The 25,420-nt window shown below is 37.7% G+C and overlaps 1 protein-coding gene and 1 non-coding gene across 3 annotated transcripts in view; one reads left to right on the top strand and one right to left on the bottom strand.

The window, feature by feature from the left end:
* SLC30A7 (solute carrier family 30 member 7) overlaps positions 1–25,420 on the bottom strand; it is a 70,109-nt gene that overhangs the window by 20,393 nt on the left and 24,296 nt on the right. For both annotated transcript variants that reach the window (XM_004582004.4, XM_058659674.1), the window contains exons 7-8: positions 24,985–25,035; positions 19,421–19,556 (exon numbers count right to left, since the gene is read on the bottom strand). In XM_004582004.4, coding sequence (XP_004582061.2) covers positions 19,421–19,556; positions 24,985–25,035 — 187 coding nt within the window. The remainder of the gene's footprint in view (positions 1–19,420; positions 19,557–24,984; positions 25,036–25,420) is intronic.
* LOC118758767 (small nucleolar RNA U13) lies at positions 12,959–13,059 on the top strand. The gene has a single exon (XR_004995849.2). It is a non-coding gene; the product is annotated as a small nucleolar RNA U13 (small nucleolar RNA).

Below are 25,420 nucleotides of genomic sequence, written 5' to 3'. Positions count from 1 at the left end.
CTATATTATGAGAGCTTTTGAAGAACAATCTACTTCAAAGTGTTAAAACAATTTATTTAGATTTAGGAATAAACATCCAGAAATGATCACTAAAACACTACTATGATTCTACTTTTTGAACTGGGCCATGGGCTAAGTCCTGCTCCAGAAAACCACTGCTTCTGATAACCTAAAAATAAACAGGAAGAAAACTGCTTTTTAAGGGAGTTCATACATTTGAAGACCTGGTATACATCATCTATGTCACATACACACCAACATAAATCCATGGTGATGGATTGATGTGAATCCCAAGTTCCATAGGCCTAATGTGGAGCACATAATCCAAACTTAAACCACCTGGGGTTATAGTTTACTTTATAATTTTACTGAGTTTCTGTAACCTATGGATGAAATTTCTACATGTTACTCAATGATGGGGCTAAGAGGATATTCTATGGTACCCAAAGAACTTGGAGCAAAAACCAGGAAACGGTCACCCTATTCCTTAAGCTTCTGCAATCTGGTTATAACAATCTAATGCATCTGGTCTTTCAGCCAAAAGCATCAGTTTATAATGTCAGATTAATAAATAAATTGTAACATCTTCATTCAGGTAGCATGGAATAGTTTTAAAAGTACTTTCATAAAATTTTAATAATTTAATCTTCATAACAAGATAAAGACCCTTGAGAAAAGGGTCAGATGAAGATTAAGACTACAAGAGATCATATAGACACACTCTTATTTTGCATATATTTTTTTAAAAAAGCTGACTCGCAAGTTAAGGTGACTTTTACTTTGTTGCACAGGGGTAAGAGGAAGAACTGGGTGTGACAAAATGGAATGGGAGCCTGCTGCATTAAGCCTTACATGACATGGTAGCCAGGTCATGGTTTCCTCTTTTCCAGTGTCCAACACAGTGCATATTGTATCAAACTACTGAGTAAGCACTTAACATCTATCTGCTAATGCATTCCTTATTCAGTAATCTTAGTGGAAAAATGTTGGAATGTAGAACAGCTTTCATTTGACTTGACTTTCAACTCTTCACAGTAACAGCTAAATTTAGTAAAACAGTAAGAGCGGTTCAATTCAGTCACCTACACAAAGGAAACAAGAAGGGAACGAATCTTATCCTCTATTCAAACACAGATAGGAAAAGAGTAACACTTGGGAAGGAACAATCAGCATTCTCAAATGTCGATGTGCATTTTGTCACCTTATACAGTCTTTTCCCACTTTTATTAAACTCAATCATATAAATCAAAAAGGTTCTTCAAATGGTAAGCTTGAAATCAATAAGAGGAAAAAGAACTCTACAAAATATACATAGCTTTAAAGTTGGGCAGCAATAAACTCTTGTTGCTTGTGTCAACGGAGGTAACATTTGTACTGAACAAATTATTAGATGTGGAGGGATCTTTTCCTATCTCTGTCAATGGTTGAAAGCAGTCTAGGGCTAAAATGAGAACCACAGGAGAGGGCTCTGCAGCAAATCCGCATATAAAAGCACACAAGTAGCTAAGCAAGATCTCATTTAGAAAAACAGCAGAAGCACTCATTACCAATCTCAAAATCAAATTAATTATCATCTGGAGAGCCTCTGCTACCACAAGATTACATTCAAAAAAAGTCTTCATAGGTTGTAAGAACAATGGAGAATCAGTAGGACTATAGTGCTAATATCTAGTTCCAAAAAGCTGCTAAGAATCTGAGCAAAACCATGTTTACCTAGCTTAAATTAAAATTTGGCATACTTTTAACTGGATCGATCTCCATGGTGTTCAAACCTCATCATTTCTTTATAATGAAGTTAAAGAGCCTCACAGTTTAATGACTGATTGTGTCATTAGTATCCAGGAGGAGTACTGGAGAAAAGAGCATCATTCAACCTGTAGTCCCGACTTTGCCCTCTGAGATGCAGGCAGCTACCCAACAGTCCCAATATTATTTGTTGAAAGCTCCAGCCTTTTTGAAGATTAGCTCGCTGTACATACAGGGGCTCACTTCTGGGGTTTCTACTCAATTCCATGAATCTTTACTCCTGTACCAGTACCAGACTGTTTTGATGCACTGCCTGCAGTATGTCTAGAGCTCTGGAAATGTGATTCCTCCAGCTTTGTTTTTATTTTTCAGGATAGCTTTGGCTATCCTTGCACTTCCAGATGAATTTTTTGTATCATCTTGTCTATTTCTAAAAATGTTGTTGGGATTTTGATTGGAATCACACTGAATCTGCATGACTTTTGGTAATATAAATATTTTGATGATGTTGATTCTACTGACCCAGGAAGATGGTAAATTTCTCCACTTTTAATGTCCTATTTTAATGTTTTGCAATCTTATTTTTCTTTTTTATATAGAGAAGCCTTTTTTTAAAGATTTATTTATTTTTATTGCAAAGTCAGATATACAGAGAGGAGGAGAGACAGAGAGGAAGATTTTCTGTCTGATGATTCACTCCCCATGCGGCTGAAACGGCCGGTGCTGTGCTGATCCGAAGCCAAGAGCCCAGATCCTCTTCTAGGTTCCCATGTGGGTGCAGGGTTCCAAGGCTTTGGGCTGTCCTTAACTACTTTCCCAGGCCACAAGCAGGGAGCTGGATGGGAAGCAGGGCTGCTGGGACTAGAACTGGCACCCATATGGGATCCTGGGACATTCAAGGTGAGCATTTCAGTTGCTAGGCTTCTGCGCTGAACTCCACAGAGAAGTTTTATTTACAAAGTGACCTAGTGAACATGGAAAGAAGAGGGGAGGGGAAAGCACTTCCTGGGAGAGGGATGGAAAATTGGGTGCCTCTTGAAAGGAAAAATGGTACCCTATTCCACTGATGGTGGGAATGTAGCCTAGTGCAACCACCATGGAAGTCAGTATGAAGATTGCTCAGACAACTAAAAACAGATCTGACAGTTATCCCACTCCTGGCAATGTATCCAGAGGAAGTGAAATTTGTATATGAGAAAGTAAGCTGCAAGCCTGTATTTACAGCAGTGCAATAGATGATGGTGAAGACATGGAAACAATTCATCAGCCCACGGAAAGACAAATGGATAAAGAAACTGGTATAGCTGCTCCATGGAATACTACTCTGCCATTAAAAGAATGAAATTTCATTTGCAACAAAAAGGTCCCAATTAGATATCATTATATACAATGAAATAAGCCAATCCCCAAAGCACAAATACCATGTTCTCTTTGATATAAGGCTAACTTCACATAAAATACAAGGTCAATAGATACACAGGTAAACATGTACATACATACATTCTCATAGATGAACTGTATAACGGTGACTAGCATACAAGGAAGTGAAGATACACTGTTGTATGCAGCTCCTGAATAAAAGAAGGACTCCTAATAAAACTGGTAATTATATCTTTACAATAGGATACTATGCTTTCTACCTTTGCCTATACACACAATGTCATGATACACTTAGATAGCAGAATGCTGTACCTGTGACTGTTACTGAAAGACTATGTTATTGTAATAATAAGGGGGAATACAGTGGGATCGGGCAACAGGAAGGTGCACTGGGGGAATCTGTGCCTATGGAACCACATCATTAAAAAAACACAGATAGAGATAGAGATGAACAATAATAACTTAGTAAAATAAAATAGTTGAGCTAGCGTGTTGGACCAATTGGCTAATCCTCTCCCTCTATGTGCCAGCATTCTACTTGTGTTTTGGCTGCTCTAGTTCTGATTCAGCTTTTTGATTGTGGCCTGGGAAAGCCATGGAGGATTGCCCAAGTACTTGGGACCCTGCACCTGCATAGTAGACCCGGAAGAAACTCCTGGCTCCTGGCTTCGAACCAGCTCATCTCTGGCCTTTGAGGCCATCTGGGGAGTGAACAAGCAAATGGAAGATATTTCTCTCCATTCTTCCCTCTCTGGGTAAATCTGCCTTTCCAATAAAACTAAATACATCTTTAAAAAATAAGTAAATAAATAAAATAGAATAATTACTCCCCAAAATGATGTTTATTTTAGGGTTTGGTATTAGGCTATTTAGGACTTGGTAGCAGTGGTGCAATTCACCTTTTGAACTAACCAAGTTGGGAGCTGGTTCATGCCCTGGCTGCTGCTGTACTCCAGATACAGTTTTTTGCTTATTGTCTAGGAAAGCAGTTTAGGATGGTCCAGGTCCGTGAGACCCTGCACCCACATGGGAGACTGGCAGAAAGCTCCTGGCTCCTGGTTTCAGATTGGCTGAGTTGTAGCCACTGCAGCCATCGGGGAATGAACCAGGAGAAAGAAGAACTTCTCTATTTCACCTTTTTTCTCTGTAAAATCTGATTTTAAAAAAAAAAAAATTCTTACAAAAAAGTAGCCAAGATTTAGTATTTCTAAAGTAACCAGGGAACTAGTTCCAATGAAGTGCACATTTTTTGTTTTCTTCCATTCTCCCACTTTTCCCATCTAATGATATCTGAATAAGAGTCAAGTAACATTAAAAAGGAATGCAACCCATTTAGTATGGTAAGATTACATTTAAGCAGATGGAGTCAGCTGTGCAACAGCCCTCCTTGGAGAAGGAAGACAAATGGGCCAACAGGCAATTCAACATATTTCTCATGTCACAGGTGACACTCAATAATACATATTATCAAAGGTATCATTCCTATTTTAAAGATGACAAATGGTGGCATAAAGAGCCTGATTGAATGTGCTTCCCCAGTTTGCATTTCTGCCTCCAGTGAAGTCAGGAAAACGCTTTTGCTAGTTTTCCCAAAGCGTTTTTGCCTACAGGAAAGTCCTAAGGTTAGGTAGGAAATCCTGATTTTCAAAGTGTTACAGAAAGCTTGCACCACAGAAAGAACAGAAAAGTCTCAGGACAATCTGAACAGCAAAAACAACCCATGAGGACCTTGGCAAGAGGCAGTGATGGCTAACAATGTGCAAGTTTTCCACCATCTGATAGTTCACTGGTATGGTCAAAACATGATCAGAGATAAATCCCTAACACTTAATTTCCATTCGGGGACCATACTCAGTGCTTGCTTTTTGTTCTCTCTCTTTTTAAGGTGGGCTAATAATTTTATTTTTAAATAATAGTTTTTTTTTTCTTTAAGTGCTGACTTTCAAAGCCATGTTCGCTCTGAGGAAGTCTAGCATAAAAAAAAATCAAAAGGAAAGATTCTGCATTTACACAAATTGAGTTTTTTAAAGCATCTCAATGAGAATACACACACACACACACACATATTTTGTTGTTGTTGCTGAGTGATTCAAAGCCGATTTCTAATTGCAATATAACTTGGATGCTAAATATGTTAAAATAGTTGCTAAGGTACAAATAGAAATGTTTTCAAAAGTTCAAAAGGTTAATTCATAGGTTCTATCCAGTGGTACAGAGCTTGAAGTTAATTACATATAAGTAAGACAATTAATGTTAAAGAAAAAGGGAGTAATTTTTGGCAGCAAGTGAATTAACAGTTAAGAAAATCTTAGTATCTTTTCCACTTTTTATGATTTATTTTTATTTTTTAAGGGCTAAAAATCTTAACCGTCATGAAGTTAAATGTGTATTTTAAAAATATATATATTTAACGCCTCACTTTTGATCTCTTCCTTTTGTTTAGCCTGGAAGTACTTACGCTTTTTATAATATAAGCATTCCTCTGATTATTTTCAAAATTAAATGCACACATGTAGATCACTTGTAAATTCCTTCTTCTCTTACAGAATGTATCAGTGCTTTCATGGACCTTGTGCTATGCAACTCTGAATTGTGTGCCATGCCAAATATTATTTTGCTTTAATGATATATCTTGAAAATCACAATACAATACAAAGATCATTCTTCTTAGAGTTGGCCGGAATTCTCTTATTGATTGACACCGTGTTTTCCCAATTCTATTACAAAGAAAGCCACAAACAATGACTTATAAATATGTTCTCTTTATATTTTCTTAGACAATTGGGATATATTTCTGAAGTAAAATTGCTTAATCAAAAGTAAACGTTCACTTAATATTGCCAGAGACTGACAAATTTCTCCCCCAGGATAATACCATTCTCATTGCTATCAGCAAGGAGCCAGAGCGCTACTTCATCACAGCTTTGTAAAAAGATCACGCAAACTTGTGAATAATTATCAACTTGTTAGGCATTTTAAGTTGCAATTTCTTTTTATATGAACAGAGAGGACGTATAGTGTTTCAGAGATATCTGTATTTCTTTGCCAATGAAGCAAATGAACAAACGCTCCTGTTCATTTCACTGTCAGGATATCGGCCTTTATTGCCATCTTTTCTTCTGGTGCTGCATGGTTTTATATTTTACTCTCAGAGTTTAAAACCAAGAATTTTTCCAGATATGCACGGTGAGTCACACTGTCAAAATTATTTTTCTAAAAAGCTATCTACTTATTAGAAGGGCCATCTTCTCCCTGTCTGATTTCAGATGTAGCCTTTGCTGCTACTCCATTTGAATATGCGCACAAGTCAATTATTGGCTTCTTAATCTGCTCCATTTACTGCTTACTTTTTTAGGTGTTTCACCATTTTAATCATAGAGGCTTTGTCTTTCACATCTTCCCTTTTCAATTTTTTTTTTGGCTGCTCCTCCTGTTTGTTTTTCCTTTTACATTTTAAAATCAGTTTTATTACTCCCTCTCCAGAGAAAAGGTATTATTAGTTTAAATTTATAAACATGAACTGTTGATTCATTGATGTATTTAAAAATGCTTAAAGTCTACTTTTGTGTTTTAAAATTCATAAAATTTTCATTTAATTTTTATAACTATATTGTCAATGCTACTGAACAGAATTATCTCTTCAGCTGGATAATTCAAATGATTTTTGACTCATAAATGGTACTGATTCATCTATAATTTTATTAAGTTATCTATTTGTAATACCACTGTACTTAAGAAAATTCATAAAATGGTAGAAGACATATTTTACCAAATTGTGGCAAAAATTACAACACACAAAATAAGTCCTTGACATACTGATGAATCCATAAATGTTTCCAATCATTTCTGGTAAATTACTTGCATTAGTTATTATAGAAACAACAATAATAAAACAGTTCTATAAAAACTTGCCTATCAATATCTCAAAGATATTTTCAAAACTTTGGATACTTTTTTTCTGTGATTTGTGAAACAACAAGAAGTTGAAGTGACTTGGCATAAAAATAGGCTTATTGTTCATGTCAATGCTTCAAGTCTTATTTTTAATTTGAAAGCACTGCTTTATTTATTTAAAACACACAAACAAAAAACTAACATATGGCATTTGGTGCAGAGGCTAAGACAGCACTTGGGAGGCCTTCATTCTGGATCAGAGTTCCATGGCTTGAGTGCTATTTCCACTTGTAACTACAGCTTTGTGCTAATGACTACCTTGGGAGACACCAGGTGGAAGCCCAAGTGCCTGTGCCCCTAGCCCTGCAGGAGACCTGCACACAAACTGAGCCTCGGGCTGGCTTTGCCACCTAACTCCCGCTGTTATGAGCATATGAGAAATGATTTTCGGATGGAAAGTCTCTCCCTCCTTTGCTCTGCCTTTCAAATACCTAAAAATAAAATTTTAAAAAACTAACAAACAAAATCCAAAAAAACAACCAGGCTTATTTTCAGAAGTTTAAACACATTTGTATAAAAACAAGGCAACAAAATGCAGGCCTTTAGAAAGGGCTTTGTGAAAAACTACCTTTCCAGGCCCCGTGTCGTGGCCTAGCGGCTAAAGTCCTGCCTTGAATGTGCAGGGATCCCATATGGGGGCCAGTTCTAATCCTGGTGGCCCCGCTTCCCATTCAGCTCCCTGCTTGTGGCCTGGGACAGCAGCTGAGGATGGCCCAACGCCTTGGGACCCGCATGGGAGACCCAGAAGAAGTTCTGGAAGAAGCTCCGGTTCCTGCCTTCGGATCGGCGCAGCACCGGCCGTTGCAGTAACTTGGGGAGGGAATCATTGGACGGAAGATCTTCCTCTCTGTCTCTCCTCCTCTCTGTATATCTGACTTTCCAATAAACATAAATCTTTGAAAAGGAAAAACAAACAAGCAAAACCGACCTTTTGCTACATTCGAAAGGAAAATGTTGGGGTCCTGCTTGGTAGACTAGTGGCTAAAGTCTTCGCTTTAAAAAACACCAGAATCCCACTTGAGCACTGGTTCCTGTCCTGGCTGCCTCACTTCTCTTTCAACTTCCAGCTTACAGCCTCAAAAAGCAATGACTCTTGAAAAAAAAACAACATTTATCATCAGGAAGGGAATTAAATTACTTAATGGAAAAATGAAGACTTTCCTTTGTGATAGTTCATTTGATGGACCCATATGACAATTATCTTCAACAACTAGATTATCTAAAGAATATTTCCACAAATCAAATGAACTAAATTTGCAGTGTGAGCATTTTGACGAAAACAAATAAAAAACACATGAAACCAGCAATTATGGCATAGCAAGTTAGGCAACCTTCTGCAATGCCTGCATTCATATGGGTGTCAGTTCAAGTCCTGGCTGCTCTGCTTTGGATCCAGCTGCCTGCTAATGCACCTGGGAAGGAAGCAGAAAATGGCCCAAGTCCTTGGGCCCTTACAGGCGTGTAGGAAACCCAGGGGAAGCTCCTGGTTTCTGACTGCGGCCTGGTCCAGCCCTAGTTATTAAAAAGTTGGGTCTATTTGGGGAATGAACCTCTGGATGGAAGAACTCCCTCTCTGTGTCTCTGCCTCTCTTTATAGCTCTATCTTTCAAACAAAATATGTCTTTTAAAAACATATATTAAGGGGCCCGGCGGCGTGGCCTAGCGGCTAAAGTCCTCCCCTTGAAAGCCCCGGGATCCCATATGGGCGCCGGTTCTAATCCCGGCAGCTCCCCTTCCCATCCAGCTCCCTGCTTGTGGCCTGGGAAAGCAGTCGAGGACGGCCCAGAGCTTTGGGACCCTGCACCCGCGTGGGAGACCTGCAAGAGGTTCCTGGTTCCCGGCTTCGGATCGGCGCGCATAGGCCCGTTGCGACTCACTTGGGGAGTGAAACATCGGATGGAAGATCTTCCTCTCTGTCTCTCCTCCTCTCTGTATATCTGACTTTGTAATAAAAATAAATCTTTAAAAAAAAATAAAAATAAAAACATATATTAAAACACAAATAGTCTAAAAGTATAAGCTTCTGGACCTGGAGAGATAGCCTAGTGGCTAATGTGCTTGTCTTGTATGATCTGGGATCCCATATGAGCACCAGTTTGCATCCCAGCTGCTCCATTTTCCATCCAGCTCCCTGCTTGTGGCCTGGGGAGGCAGTCAAGGACAGCCCAAAGCCTTGGGACCCTGCACCTACAGGGGAAATCCCAAAGAAGCTCCTGGCTCCTGGCTTCAGATCAGCCTAGCTCCAGCCATTGCAGCCACTTGTGGAGTGAACCAGCAGATGAAGATCTTTCTCTTCTTCTCTCTGTAAATCTGACTTTCCAATAAATATAAAATAAATCTTAAAAAAAAAAAAAAAAAAGGATGAGCTTCAAATAAAAAATGTCATGGCACTGGATGCTTACTATAAGCATAAATTTGCAAATGAACAGCATCTAACAATGGTCATACAGTCATATCTTGTAGGCAGTAATAGATTTTTATTTACTTTTAACATTGATTAATTTTATATCTATTAGTAGTGAGTGAAAAATCTAAAATGAAGATAGACAAATCATTGGAAACTATTATGAGAAACAAGGCTAAAAGGACAGATTATAAGTATAAAAGGGACTTTAATCAAAACATATTTATTACAGAAGCACCAGTAAGGCGCCAACAGTTTTTAGAAAGAGGGCCCTGGATAAGATTATCTTTAATGCTTATTTGCACCTTGTTTGTTTCTCTAGTCTAGCTCTGTATTGTTTTTTGTTTATGTACAGGTCTAGTTCTTATCTTAGTCTCCCTTTCTCCGGATCACTGTACCACACTCACAGTAGTTTGCTTAAGTCAAAACTGAACCTACACAAAACAAGCAGTTCTGTACTACATGATGATAAAGCACAAGTGGAGTGGAGAAAAAGGAAAAAATGTTTTGGTTTTTTAATCAAAACCGCACATGTACACCATTGCTAAACTTTAAAATACTGACGTAAGTCTAGTGATGCTACCTTTGCACCATTAATTTGTTTTTCTTCTTGTAATGGAAATATAAGTTGCAGATGTCAAAATAGCTATGTTAAATTGCTATTTATTGAACAATTTTGAAACTTTCATGGGTAAAAGAATAATAGTCTTATTTGTTTTCTTCCTTCATTTTAGTTTTTATTCTTGATGCATACACAATATTTCATTAAGGAAGTTATAGTTTAAATTTAACAAAAACCAAAAAATGGTAGAGTTAGACAAAAGAAATAGCAAATTCTGCTGCTGGCTCATAACATTTTCCTTTTTTTTTTTTAAAGTTAATTTTATTTTTATTACAAAGTCAGATATGCAGAGGAGGAGAGAGAGAGAGGAAGTGGAGCTGCCGGGATTAGAACCGGCGCCCATATCGGATCCTGGCAAGTTCAAGGCGAGGACCTTAGCCACTAGGTCACGCCGCCAGGCCCATAACATTTTCCTTTAATAAAACAAGCAAATCTAAATTACTGATCATTTTCATAATGGTTATCTATTTTTCTGTAAGAAATCAAAAGTATTTAAAGACTGAGGCTATGGTTCTATTTTTCTTAATCAAATGAAATAACTACTGAGTTTTTTTTTAATAGTTTGTGGCTTTAGGATAAGTGGAAAAAATACAGTATGCTTGATGACTGGAAGGAAAGAAATGATTTCAACAATGAATTTCTGAACAAATTAGAAGACGTTATCCCAGAGGCCTCTTTTCATTTTACAACCATATAACTATTTCAGACTTGTGATAGAGTGCTCCTTCAGTTACGAATAAACATTTCATATGGGAATAAAAGCAAGTGATAATCTCCGTACGGATGTGTTTTAGGTACTTTTAAATCAGCTGTTTGAAAGATCATGATTTTCAATGAGAAGCAGTGCAAAATGTAGTTCTATAATGGATATTTTAATCAGAGCATACTAGCATAATAATAAACCCTGTCTTTGAAGTGTAGCAAACTGTGCTTGCACCACTTTTTTCTTTTAAGTCAGTCAGTTTCAAATGATAGCCTCCTCTATTGGCTATGAAATAACTCCAACCCTGAAATAAACGACTCTAAAACTAGCTATTGTAATCCTTCATCAGCACTGACAATTACAGCATATTTATGAATTGTGCATGTGTGAAGTTGTGCATGGGGGGAGATGTGTGTGATAACAGAGGAGAGGATAGAATGGGTGTTTTTCTTGAGTAAGAGACTTTCAAATACATTTACAGGTGATTTATGGGTGCTTGTTAAGAAGTAAATCAATGCCTGGTACTATATCTTCTTCAAAATCTAAGAAAATATAGGGAAGAAGGCAACTGGTTCAATAGAAACAACTGAATTTTTGTTAAATACTGTTCTCACATAATTAGGTTCTGAAGTACAAAATACCACTGCACTGTTTCTCCTCATCTTTAACCATCAAACTGCACAAGATGATTTGAATGACTATTTCTCAATTCCCCTGAAGATAATATATAACCAGTCCCTCCCCAGATGCACAGGTGAGAATAAAATAAGATCAAAGAAATCGGGGCATTCTCGCCTAGAACACCAGTTGACAAAAGACATTCTACACAGTCAGTATTTACAATGCGTTCACTGTGATGGATTTACTTTATTTTAATAATTCAGCTGCTTTTCACTAATGTTTCAGGATATTCAACTTCATAATCATGGCAGCATATGTAAACAGCAAGTTAAAATCTTGTCTAACTAGTTAACTTTCTCTTAGTCCCCAAAGCTGTAGTTCATAAATTATAACCACTTCAAAGGCAAACCACAAAGGAAATTGTTAGGGAACACCCAGAAACATTTTTGAAAAAAGAACTCTATAATTTCTCATATAAGACTTACTATCTGAAGACACAGTAAAACTTCCTACATATCTTTTTAAAAAAGGTTTACTTTTTACTTAATATATAGGCCACAAATAATTATATGCTTAATCATGAAATCAACAAGATGGATCAAAAAGGCTCAGACTTTGTATTCAACAGTAATGATGATCACTTATGATTTAAAATACCATGTTCCTACTTTTGTTCTTTTTGCCTGTTCTGTCTCATACTGTTGGTTATGACCATACTTGCAACTTCTGAAGGGTATACCTCAGTTTGCATCTAGAAATTATTTTTATCTTCAATATAAGAAATAAATAACAAATAAATAAATAAATTTGTGTCTAACAAAAAGATATGCCCCCAAAATTTCTCTTTACATTTACAAATGATTATACTAAAATATACGGGATAGTAACTGGTGAAAACTAATTGAAAGGAAATCCAGAGGCTGGCCCTGTGATAGAGGGTGGAGCCACCAACACGGCAGTGCCAGCATCCCTTTTGACACTGGTTCCACTCCTGATCACTCCATTTCTGATCTATTTTCCTGCTAATGTTCCTGGAAAAGCAGCAGTGGATTGACTACGTTTTGGGGCCTCAACCTTCATGTCTGGGAGACCCAGAAGGCTGTGGGCTCCTGGCTTCCACCTGGCCTAGTTTCAGAGGTTGCAGCAATTTGAGGAGTGAACCAGCTACCGGACAGTTTCTCTCTCTCTCTCTCTCTCTCTCTCTCTCTCTCTCTCTCTCTCCCCCCCTCTCTCTCTCTCTCACTCTCTGCAACCAACCCATACTTCCCCAACTCTGACTTTCACATAACTAAACCTTAAAAAAAAAAAAGAAAAAGAAGGAAAAAAAAAAAAGAAGAAAAGCTTCAAAAATGTAACATCAATACATTTACATATCCTGATTATACTCTGTGATTCTATCATGCACAGGTAACCCTTTTATTTAAGTGAATTTTAAAAATCCCAATCTATATAAATGGCATTGTTTTTAAACTGTGCTAGGATTCAAAATTAAACTGCTCAGGTTTCAGCATTAAAAGATACCAACTGGATCCTTTGTGGTTCATAAGTGTGCTGATTGGGTTGACATAGTTGTGTGACATGGGCCTCCCTCCAAAACTTGCTACAACATTGGCAATTACCCTTCTGATATGCAAAAAAAAAAAAAAAAAAAAAAAAAAGGATACAAATCCACATTTAATTAAAATTTACCTTTTAATGGGGAAAAAAGCAAAAACGATTCTGAAATTTCTTATGAGATGTATACTTTTAGAAAATAAAATATTATACTCTCACTACTATACTCTCTTTACTTTTCACTGGGGAATAAATTTGTCACTTTAACCCAGTTTTTACTCAGAAATTTACTATTAACCATTGCCATCTTAGAAAATGTTGAGAAAAAAAGCTAGCTTTTTGTAAGAAATCATTTTCCTCTTGAAAGTGCAAATGGAACACTCGGCAGCAGAGAAGGGACAGATATATATCCATGACACATTTTCAACTGAACAATCCTTGACTCAGAGAATTTATAACGAATGCCAGTATCTCTTGCTTTGGGTAAACTGGATTTGGACATATGAATTAAAAACGGGAAAATAGCTTCTTTCTACTCTATTTTGTTAAGCCTTTGAAGAGATTGCATTTATTTCCTAAAATCAGTTTTGGTCAATCAGGAAAATTTAACAAACCCAAAGACTACTTCACAATGATCTCCTTGCAAATATTTTATTATGTAAACAAATGTGAATTGTTTGTTTTCTTAATTAGAAAATAAACTCTACTGTTCTTTTAAGTGTAGTCTATACAGAAACCTTTCACTTTTTAAGGAATAAATTATAAATGTAGGTCCATTTGACGGAATTAGGAAATCAAAATTTAAAAATCACTACTCAAATACCCAAAACTGACATTTACTCAAGTGTATGCAGACATTTTCCCCTCTAACAGTTAAAAAGAAATGTTGACATTTTGATTTTTTTACAAGAATGAATCCATTTATTCTGTACCTTCTAGTTTTTGTAACTGAATTGTTCCTTTGCTACCTTAGTGATCTTCAAACATTATTAAAATAATAGCCATATTATTATCTGTTATGTGGAACTTACAAATACTCTGACACTGGCCACTCTTATCAAATAAGGGCATAGTGAAGCCCAATAACTAAAATATATGTGTTTCCCTAAAATGATTATAAGGGAACATTGCTAATGGCTATGTGGCCTCTGAATTTTACAATTCTGATTGACACTAGTTCCAGATTAATGCTCCTCCTACCTCCCAGGGAAAGTTTTCCCGAGGCCCCTGCTATCAGATTATTTATTCTCTCCTCCACTCATTGGTTATCAGTGTTACCACTCCTGATGGTACCCTTCAGTCACTTTAGAGTTTAGCAACAGATTTATGGCCTTTCCAACTCTACCCTACTCATTACTCTTGCATTAAATATATCCATGTAGACAGTCCATCCTATTTGACCTCTACATGCGGATATTATCCACTGGCTCTATAATAACACTTTCACAACTCCACTTGAAGCATCTGCAATCTAACAACCCTTCCTACTTCGGGATCACTTTTTTTTTTCATTACTTCCATTCTAACATTTTTCCCCAAACAGAGCCTCTTCTCCTTGATATCATCTTTCAAAGGCATATACGAGTACCTTTAAATATTAACTTCTTATCAATACAATTCTTGCCTTGCCTCCTTCTCACTGTCAGTACTCACCTGACAAATTCCCCAAACTATTCATTCTGTCTGTGTCTATTCCCTACTTTTTTGTTTGTTTGTTTGTTTGACCAAGTAGCTAATCAAGACCAAAGAAAAACATGCAATTGTGCTGGTTGTTTTCACTTTAAATTTATGACCACAAACCTCAAAGTGGGCGCTTGGCGCTGCCAAGCAATCACAATGCTCCCCTTTACAGCAAAAGGCTTTGAAAAAGAGTTGACTGCAGTTGCTATCTTTATTTCCTCCCCTCCGTTTTTTTTTTTTCTCTTAAAAATATTCTGTTTAGGCTTTCCTTCTCCCTTTCTGAGTGTCTGCACTAAGTTACCAACCAACAGCCCCAGAAGCACCTCCTTTCTGCTTGAGATCACTTCCTTACATGGCTTCTAAAGCACTGTGTGCTCTCCCACCTCCCAGGCCTCCTGTTCCTCACCTCCTCTTAGGGGTCAGACCTCTGACCTCTTCTCTTTCTCAGTACTCACTGGGAAATACTCATCGAGCCATCCAACCCTATGGCTCTAAATAGAATCAACTGATGATACTCACTTTCTGTCTTCCCCCCGATCTCCCAGGAACATGCACACACTCCCTCTCCCACACATACATCTACATATTCCTCCAGAGCTAGCTCGCTGGACTCCAGCTGCACTACCCTTTTCTTGGTTTGTCTCCAAAATGTCAGACATGCCCCTGCCTCACTGTGCCTATATTTGAGATATCATCTACCCTGAGTACCCTTTCTCTGAACAGACCTATGTCCTTCCCTTATCCATGGAGGTCTCTGCTCAAATATCACCATATGCAGTTGGCTTTGCAAGCCCTTCTACAGTAGCACTCTTCCTGATCTTCTTTCTAGCACTTGTTACTAGCTGACATCGCATTACCTACTTGCATATTCATTTGCCTTATGGATTGTTTCTCCCATTGAAATATAAATCTCCATGAGTATAAGGTATTTGACTATTGTGTTTACTTATTGGCAAAGACTAGGTTCTAAGACATTTGTTGAATGACTTTAAGCTATCCTGAAGTTTTCTCTTTGGGATTATAACAGGTATAGGCAAATTATACATGTCAGTTATACAGGAATTCTTGACATCATTTTGGCTATCAGAAGAAAAGAACACACAAGCAAATCAGCTTAACAATAATGCAAGGAAATACAATTAGTCTGAAGCAATATATTTATAAGAATGAATAAAAAATACTTTTATATGTAGGTCAGTGTGACCTAGATGGGAAAGACAAACAGAACTATGCTGGAAGCTGGGGTGACTGTTTACAGTATAATATTGAAAGGGATCCTAAAGCTAAAGCAGTTTCAACAGGAAAGGCTAACATATTGAGGGGTATTCTCCACAAGGAAGGGGTGAGACACTCCATGCCTTTAAATCTATGCCTTTACATCTTTAAGATTTTTATGTTCAGCTAACTGCTTCCAAGAAATCCATATATATATATATATATATATATATATATATATATATATATATATATACACACACATACTTATTTAAGATTTCCATAGATAAGGGTCCCCCAGAGGAAGACTAAACTAAGGATACCATCAATTCTTACACACATGTAACTTTTTCATAAAAATGCTCTTATCTACACATGACAAAATTTAAGTTATAATTAAGTGCAATGAGAGCTAACATCAAAGATGAATAATAAAATACAATACTCTAAGAATATAATAAAATAACCAGCATTGCCACTCTTTGCATTTTGGAACCAACTATTATCTATAAAATAAGGGTTACTGAAGAGTAGCGCTGCAATATCACGACAGGTGAACAGCTATTCAGTAGCAGCGTATGGAAGTTTGGATGTACTGGTCAAAGTGACGATTCCCATTCTGGTTGGATGGAATTGGTCACAAAACTTCATTATGTTACTCAGAACAGTATGCAACTTAAAACTTACAGATTACTTATTTCTGAAACTTTCTATATATATATATATATATTGTCTGAGCTTGACACATTTAACTGAAATCATGGAATGTAAAATCAAGCATAAGAGAGTCGTACCACTTCGATGCTTAGAGAGCTCAGACATGGAATAACTGAGACAGATTTTCTGATTTTCACAAACAAGGCGAAACATGACTGCTCACTATCTTCATTCGCTCAGCTGCTCAGGCACAAACTCTGGGAATTAACCGTGGGTCCCATCTTTCACACAATCTTCACCCATTCACTCCACAAGCATACCTTGTTAGTTTTACCTGCACAGCATTTTTTAAAGCTTTATCCACATCTTTTTATTGCCAACATTCATAGCCTAGACCACGCCAGCACGGCCTCGCACTTGGTCCCTGTAATAGCTCGCTGGTCGGTCAGTCCGTTTGTATTTGTGCCCCTTCACAATCTATTATCTACACAGCAGTCAAGATGACTTTTAAAAGCAAGAATCAAATTTTATTATTCTCTAATCATTTCCCATTTTCCTTGGAATAAAATCCAACTCCTAATCCTGGGTAATTTCCCCAGCCTATTTCTCCAACTATATTGCAAACCGTTCTCCTCTGATTCCCCGTGATTCCGCCACACTGATTTCTTTTGAGCCCCAAAGTTGTTTTTCCCTCCAGGGCTTCTGTAGCAGCTGGTCTCTGGAGGAAAATGTTCCTTCTCTGATAAGCTCTCTTTAGTCAGACTTCATCTAAAGGCCCCCTCTCAAAAGGCTTCGCTTATCACTCAACTGAAAGAGGCAACTCGGCCCTTATATAATCCTATCTTTACTCTGTATAATCCAAATAATTCCTCAGTTTTTGAACAGTTCATTTACTATTATAAAATACATAAATTATATATTCTTGTCTCATTCACCATTATGAAAACGACTGGAATCTTGTCTTTGTACCACCTTAACGAGAGGGCTTACCTAATAAATATTTGCTGAGGATGCTTTGTGCTGTTTTAAAATATACCTTAGTAATAAAATTTGTATATGTTTGTTTATTCATATTTGTAGAATAAATGAATGATAACAGAATCAAGTAAGCATTTCTTCTTGGGATTAGAGATGATAATTCTGAGGCTAAAGAAAACGAACTTCCTTGGATACAAATTCAAAATATTCCAGCATTTTTCCTATGCAGAATTAGAGGCTGACTGTAAAACAATGCGAATAGAATTTATGCTTCATAGAGCTAGAGATCATAAAACGTTATCACTGCAAGTAAATGCCATGAAAGCACATGCAATAGGTGTGAGAGGTACACACTCAAATGTGTGTGTGTTTGTGTGTGTTTGCGGGGAAGGAAATAGGAAATAAAGCACACAATGTTCGAGTATTTTCGACAGAAGAAATATGAGCAAATCCAGAATGCAGAGCTCATAGCATGCTTGGGGAACTGAAAACAATGCAGTTGGTTGGACAGCACTGCATGAACTGAGAGGTACTAAGACTGCAGGGCATACAGGGATAACATCACCTACACCTGCCAGGAACTTCAGACCATCCTATGAATAAAGTGTCACTGAGCAAAATCTAAAGCCAGGCAATTTTTACATGTAACACAATCCTCATTAAAGTAAGATACTCTTAGCTAGTGTGAAGAGTTTAGAGGGATAAAGAGGTCGAGCTGCAGACTGTTAAAGGCTTTCTGCAAGACAGAGTAATGGTGGAAATCAGAAAAATGGAACATTAAGATCCTACTCTCAGGAAGCAACAAAGAAACCGGGATACAGTTTACAAACAGAAGAAACTCCAAGCCTCCGATCATAATGTAATGTTGAAGAATGATTAATGGTGACCCATGTTGGATCAGTTATCCAGTACACGTGCTGAAAGGACACACTGCATCCCGTAAACAGGTGCACTTACCGTTAACCTCCTTGTACAAACTGCTGGTCTACTTTTGTCAAGAATTTTAAAATATCCATTTGGGATAAATCTTAACATAATGTACTTCCATTGTTATCCATTAAATCTTTTCTGGCAAATTACGTTCTAGGAAAGTAATCACTGCCTGACCTCAAGTATGATTTTGGTAACATTATAAAAGTCTTACTGATAATAAAATGATATAGGAAAATAAAAAGTCCAATCAAGACATATGTAACCTTTTAAATAAGTGATGTCTGTAAGAATTGTTTTATTACTTTGATAAAATTAAACCATTCATAAAACTGTCTCAGAGGAACTAGAAGAGATAATAACCATACGTTATAGTTTAACAAACAGTCATAAAAATCTATACACTTACACAGCCATATCCATAAATGTATATGGATTCTCTGGTTAGTAACACAAACACCAACAGATATTAGTCAGATATTTTCTCAAGGAAGCTTTCATTTACATATACTTTCAAACTTAACTTCAGTTAGGATTTTGAATAAACTTCTGTAATAACGTGAATCTACACTTGAAAATCATACAACATTATAGAGGGACTTTGATTCGCTATGCATTTGAAAGTGTAAGATGCAGATACCAAAGAATGATATTCTAACTGTAATTAACACATTATAATATATTAAATCTCAAACATTTTACGCTGGCGATAACAGGAGGGTGGTTTTAAGGAAAGTATTACTGACTTGATTATGATCAAAAGGCTCAATTCTAATACCAAGAAGAACTATCAAACAGCTGGCAAAACTTAAACAGGAAAGAAAAAAAACATGAAGAAGACGTAAGTTGGATAGGCATCCCTTAAAGATCAAGGAAAGCCAATATTATGACTTTGTATTTTAAATCTGTAATTCAGGCAGCACATTTACCTCCAAAATCTCCTTTTACCACTAGACAGTGACATAGTAACACTTACCTTATAACTATCAGGAAAGCTATCAGGATTGAACAGATAGGATCTGCTATCATCAGACCAAAATTTTGCATCATGATGGCAGAGGCGATGACACCAACACTTCCAAGTGTATCTGCTAGAATGTGTAAAAATACTCCTAGAAATACAGCATAATAAAAATAAAAAACAGGTTCTGATTAACATAAAATACCAGCCTCTTGAATCTATAATGTACAGATAAAAAAAATATATCAATTTGAAAAATCACTGAGAATGCAGTGTATATAAATATTATCAGCTGAAATAGTCTTCATTTTTCCAATCAATGGGGGTTCAAAGATCTGGTAAATTTTTCTTGTTTTAATCATATAATATAATGGAAGAATTCGAGAAGATACTGCTTGTCAAAATTTATTGCAGACTAAAAGAGGTTAAAGTTTAATTTGTTCCAAAAAAGACACTGCATGCAGCTCTAACTGGTCAAGAAAACGTTTTAACTATAAAAAATGTACACGGAGTGCCCTCTGCTGGTGACAAATATTATTACCATTTAGGACTAGAATTTCCTATCCTGACTTACCCAAACTTATTTGTTACTTATTATAAAATAAGTATTGTTATATATATATATTGGCTACACTATATACATAATCTTAATGTTAGAAAAGGTAAGAATCTGAATATTTTTAAAATAAAGTAAAATTCATATTGACCCAGGCACTGTGGAATAACAACTTAAGCCTCTATAGGAAGTGCCCGCACATCATTTGGGTAACGGTTCCATTCCGTTTCAGATCCATCCCTACCAATGTGTCTGGGAAGACAATGGAAGATGGACCAAGGTGTGGAAGACCCAGGAGAAGCTCCGAGCTCCTGTGTGGCCTGGCACAGCCCAGGCTGCTGTGGCCATTTGAGCAGTGAAACAGCAGGTGGAAGATTTCTCTATGTCTCTCCCTGTCTCTCTCTGTAAGTCTGCCTTCCAAATCAATTCATAAATGTTAAAGAAAAATACATGTTGAACTTTTAAGAATCAAAATGGCAAAATGCAGTGTTTGAAAACCATTAAAAATACCCAGAAGTTTCATATGTAATATGTTCTGAAGACTTGACAAGGCAATAAATTTTTTAATATTTATACTTAAATAGATAATATTTAAGCTTTAATAATGTCTTATTAAAAATAGAATATTCTTGGGCCCGGCAGCGTGGCCTAGCGGCTAAAGTCCTCGCCTTGAAAGCCCCGGGATCCCATATGGGCGCCAGTTCTAATCCCGGCAGCTCCACTTCCCATCCAGCTCCCTGCTTGTGGCCTGGGAAAGCAGTCGAGGACGGCCCAAAGCTTTGGGACCCTGCACCCATGTGGGAGACCCAGAAGAGGTTCCAGGTTCCCAGCTTCGGATCGGCGCGCACTGGCCCGTTGCAGCTCACTTGGGGAGTGAAACATCGGATGGAAGATCTTCCTCTCTGTCTCTCCTCCTCTCTGTATATCCGGCTTTCCAATAATAATAAATCTTTTAAAAAAAATAGAATATTCTTCAACATTCTCAACTACAATATCTGAAAAGGAGTTGAAATATAGAAAGAATGTACCTATTTTGGTACATTGTTTTTTCTTTTTTATTATCCACTGGACAAAAATAAGTAAATAATAATTATCCCTAGGAGTAAAAAAAAAAGATTTAAAGTTAAAAAATTTAAAAGATGTCTATTAATATGTCCATTAGAATTTTAATGTGTTCTAGGAAGTTATATTTCAATTGATCAGCTACTGTAGAACTTTTGTCTAAATCATACCAAATATAACTCATACCCTACTATGTACATGTACCTTTTCATTTGTATAGCATTTTGACTCATAATCATTCTTTGAAACATTGATGGGCCAATTCAGAGAAGTGGCTCCACAACAAACGAATTTCCCTGAATATACTTAGACAATATATTTTCTACTGTAAGGTATTTCAAATAGCAAAGCATTAAAGATTAATGTATTTTAACCACTTGAATTTTTTTAAAGAAAAACATGGAAAGCAATTCACAGCAGTTATATATTTGTCAAATATATAAATTCTCAAATTCATGGGAGAGACATAGAGACATAGAGACTAAACTGTCCACTGTCCACCCTAGGTTCATTCACCGGACGCCCCCTGGGAGCTGGGTCAGGCAGCAGCCAGGAGGCACTCAGGCAGGCCTCCCGTGCAAGCCACACATTCACCGGCTCGAGGCAGGATCCACTGCTTCAGAAGCAGGACGCCGCCTCACCCAGCCCCCACACGGGCACCCCACGCAGCAGCCGTGATGCCGCACCACACGGCTACAGGCATTTTAATACAATCCGCAATGAATACAGCTCAATACTGAAAGGAAAAAGAGAAAAGTCATTTGTGTTTGGTTTTCCTTGGATTGGAAAGTTCATAGCTGATTCTCACTCACTAAGCAGAAAACTGCTTTAAGAACAAGTATCACTCGGACAGGCATGGTGGCATGGCAAACTAATCCTGTGCATGGGCACCAGTTCTAATCCTGGCTGTGTTACTTGGGATCTGGATTCCTGCTACTGACTTGGGAAAGTAGTGGAAGATGGCCCAAGAATTCGGGTCCCTGCACCCATGAGAGAGGCACTTCGGAAGAAGCTCCTGGCTTGGCTCTGGATCAGCTCCAATCTGGCCAGTCATTCAGGCAGTGAACCAGTGGACAGAAGATCTTCCCCCACCTCCGCCACCTCCCATAACTGACTTTCAGGTAAAAAGCTTTTTTTTTAAGTATCCTTTTTTTTTAAAGAGTTATTTATTTTTATTACAAAGTCAGATATACAGAGAGGAGGAGAGACAGAGAGGAAGATCTTCCGTCCGATGATTCACTCCCCAAGTGAGCCCCAACGGGCCGGTACTACGCCAATCCGAAGCCAGGAACCAGGAACCTCTTCCGGGTCTCCCACACGGGTACAGGGTCCCAAGGCTTTGGGCCGTCCTCGACTGCTTTCCCAGGCCACAAGCAGGGAGCTGGATGGGAAGTGGAGCTGCCGGGATTAGAACCGGCACCCATATGGGATCCCAGCGCATTGAAGGCAAGGACTTTAGGCGCTAGGCCACGCTGCCGGGCCCTTAAGTATCCTTATCCATCTAAATCTTTCTTATTTTCTAGTATCTGCACACACACACAAAAAAAAAATCACACAAAAAATATAAACTAATATTTTACTTATATAATTTATGCCTTGTAAGATTTTATACAATGCTGACAAACTAATTCTCGTCAATTTTTTTTTAAGTCAGGGATCACAATCAAGATATAGCAAGTACTTTTTTAAAAAACAGTTAACTCATGGTTTTGCATGTGTGTGTAGCCATATGGTTGTTATGAGGCCAGGTTTTAATACCAGGCAGTTTTCTCTGTTCTTCAACTATTCCTTAGATGCTTCACTCACTATATATTCTTAGATACTCAGAAAAATATAGAATCTTAAGCGCTTTTTTTAAAAAAAATTATGTTCTATTATTTTTGTTTTTTTTCTTTAAAAAACTGCAATCTTTTTTTTTTTTTAAAGATTTATTCATTTTATTACAGTCAGATATACAGAGAGGAGGAGAGACAGAGAGGAAGATCTTCCGTCCGATGATTCACTCCCCACGTGAGCCCCATCGGGCCGATGTGCACGCCGATCCGAAGCCGGGAACCAGGAACCTCTTCCAGGTCTCCCACGCGGGTGCAGTGTCCCAATGCATTGGGCCGTCCTCAACTGCTTTCCCAGGCCACAAGCAGAGAGCTGGATGGGAAGTGGAGCTGCCGGGATTAGAACCTGCGCCCATATGGGATCCCGGGGCGTTCAAGGGGAGGACTTTAGCCGCTAGGCCACGCCGCCGGGCCCATGTTCTATTATTTTTTAAAAGCCAAAGTCAGAGAGCGAGTGAGAAACGGCTTCTGTACACTTTTCCTGAGATGATGGCAGCCAAGTGGTGCTGAGCCAAGCTGAAGCCAGGAGCCAGGAGTTTCACCTGATTCTCCTATGTGGGTGGCAATGGCCCAGCCACTCAGGTCATCCTCCACGGCTTTTCCCGGAGCATCAGCAGTGGGGTCAGCCAGGATACCAAGCATCACCCATATTGGATGTCAGCACTGTAGGCAGTGGCATCACTCACTCCATGACAATGCCAGCCCTAGGCATTTCCATTTATTGTACAAGAGGAAAGAGACGCAGACGCTGGTTCACTTATCAAATGCCTGCACCTCCTGGGCTGGGCCAGGCAGAAGCCAGGAGCCCAGAACTCATCTTAGTCTCTCCTATGGAGTCCCAAACACCTGGGCCATCCTCTGTTCCCTCCCCGAGCAAGAATTAGCAGGAAGGCAGAATGGAAAGAACCAGAATATCAACCCAGACACGCTGGTACCAGATATGGATAGCCCAAGTGGTATTTCAATCACTGTGCCAAAATACTCATCCCAAAATTTAATGTTATAAAAGTTTTTATAAAAAAATAGTTAAGGGCTCGGCGGCATGGCCTGGTGGCTAAGGTCCTCGCCTTGATCCCATATGGCCGCTGGTTCTAATCCTGGCAGCTCCGCTTCCTCTCTGTCTCTCCTCCTCTCAGTATATCTGACTTTGTAATCAAAATAAAATAAATCTTAAAAAAAAAATAGTTAAAAAGGCAGATCGTTTCTTCCTCCAACATAATTATCAAAACTTCAGTTTAGTATAATTTATATCACTTAATGCAGATAGATCAAATATTCATGATAGGGCCCAGCAGTGTGGCCTAGTGGCTAAAGTCCTCGCCTTGAATGCGTACCAGTTCTAATCCCTGCAGCTCCACTTCCCATCTGGCTCCCTGCTTGTGGCCTGGGAAAGCAGTCGAGGACGGCCCAAAGCTTTGGGAGCCTGCACCTGTGTGAGAGACCTGGAGGAAGTTCCTGGCTCCTGGCTTCGGAATTGGCAAAGCACTGGTCGTTGTGGTCACTTGGGGAGTGAATCATTGGACGGAAGATCTTCCTCTCTGTCTCTCCTCCTGTATATATATCTGACTTTGTAATAAAAATAAATAAATCTTTGAAAAAAAAACAAATCTGCATGATAGCAGGCAATTAAGTAAATGCTGTTTTAAAGCAATTTTATATATTTAATGAATAGAATATTTGCAACTGAAAGATACATTTAAGCATTCTAAAAATAAATTCTTCAGGTCAGAGGAACCCATTAAGAGTAAGAAAATAGAAAAGTAAGTTTCATTAAGAAATAGTGGAGAAATAATGCTATACATATTGGACTAGAAGCTGCTGAAAAAGCCAGATTCATAAACTCTGCAATTACACAAGAATATTCAAGTAAAATTATTCAATACATCCATGAAGGCAAGCATTCTATTATAGAAATACTACATTAAGTAGCATATCTTAATTTTAAATTTTTTTATGTTAAACCTAAGAAGATCTGCTGGAATTCCACATAGAATACATAAAATAATCACTAGGAAAGCTAATATTTTAAACAAATATTATGCCATGTACTTTTTAAGGAAAAAAAAAAACCCTCAAAACTAAGAATCCACTTTTAGAAAATTGAGAAACTTACAAATTGCTTGTCATACCTTGTAAAATCTGTCTGCTGGGTCCTTGTGTGTCTTTTAAAGAGGGACCATCTGTAGAGAATTAAGTTAAATTATTTTAAAACATGTCTTCAATTCCTGAGTCAAATTTTTCAATTCAGAGTCCTTTTCATTCAAATGTATCATGAAGGATGAATGACTAGTCATATCAGACCTAAAAAATTATTTTTAAAATTCAATAAAGTAGTTAAGTAGAGGTAAATCCAGTGGAGGCAACCTTAAAATACATCATTGGTACTCAGTACTTTGGACATTATTGTCCCCCAAAATTGAAAGTACAGAAAAATAAAAACATTGTCAACATTTTCAAATATTCCTAAAATATCCTCTGTAATTTTACAAGTGTAAAATTAAAAGAAAACCATATGTACTGCCTGATATAAGAGGTCAAAGAAATGAAAAAGCAGGGAAGAATTTA

The sequence above is a fragment of the Ochotona princeps genome, chromosome 2 (genome assembly GCF_030435755.1).
Source record: "Ochotona princeps isolate mOchPri1 chromosome 2, mOchPri1.hap1, whole genome shotgun sequence".
In the NCBI taxonomy this organism is placed as follows: Eukaryota; Metazoa; Chordata; class Mammalia; order Lagomorpha; family Ochotonidae; genus Ochotona; species Ochotona princeps.
Note: the sequence above shows the minus strand (reverse complement) of the source record. Positions and strands in the feature narration are given on the sequence as shown.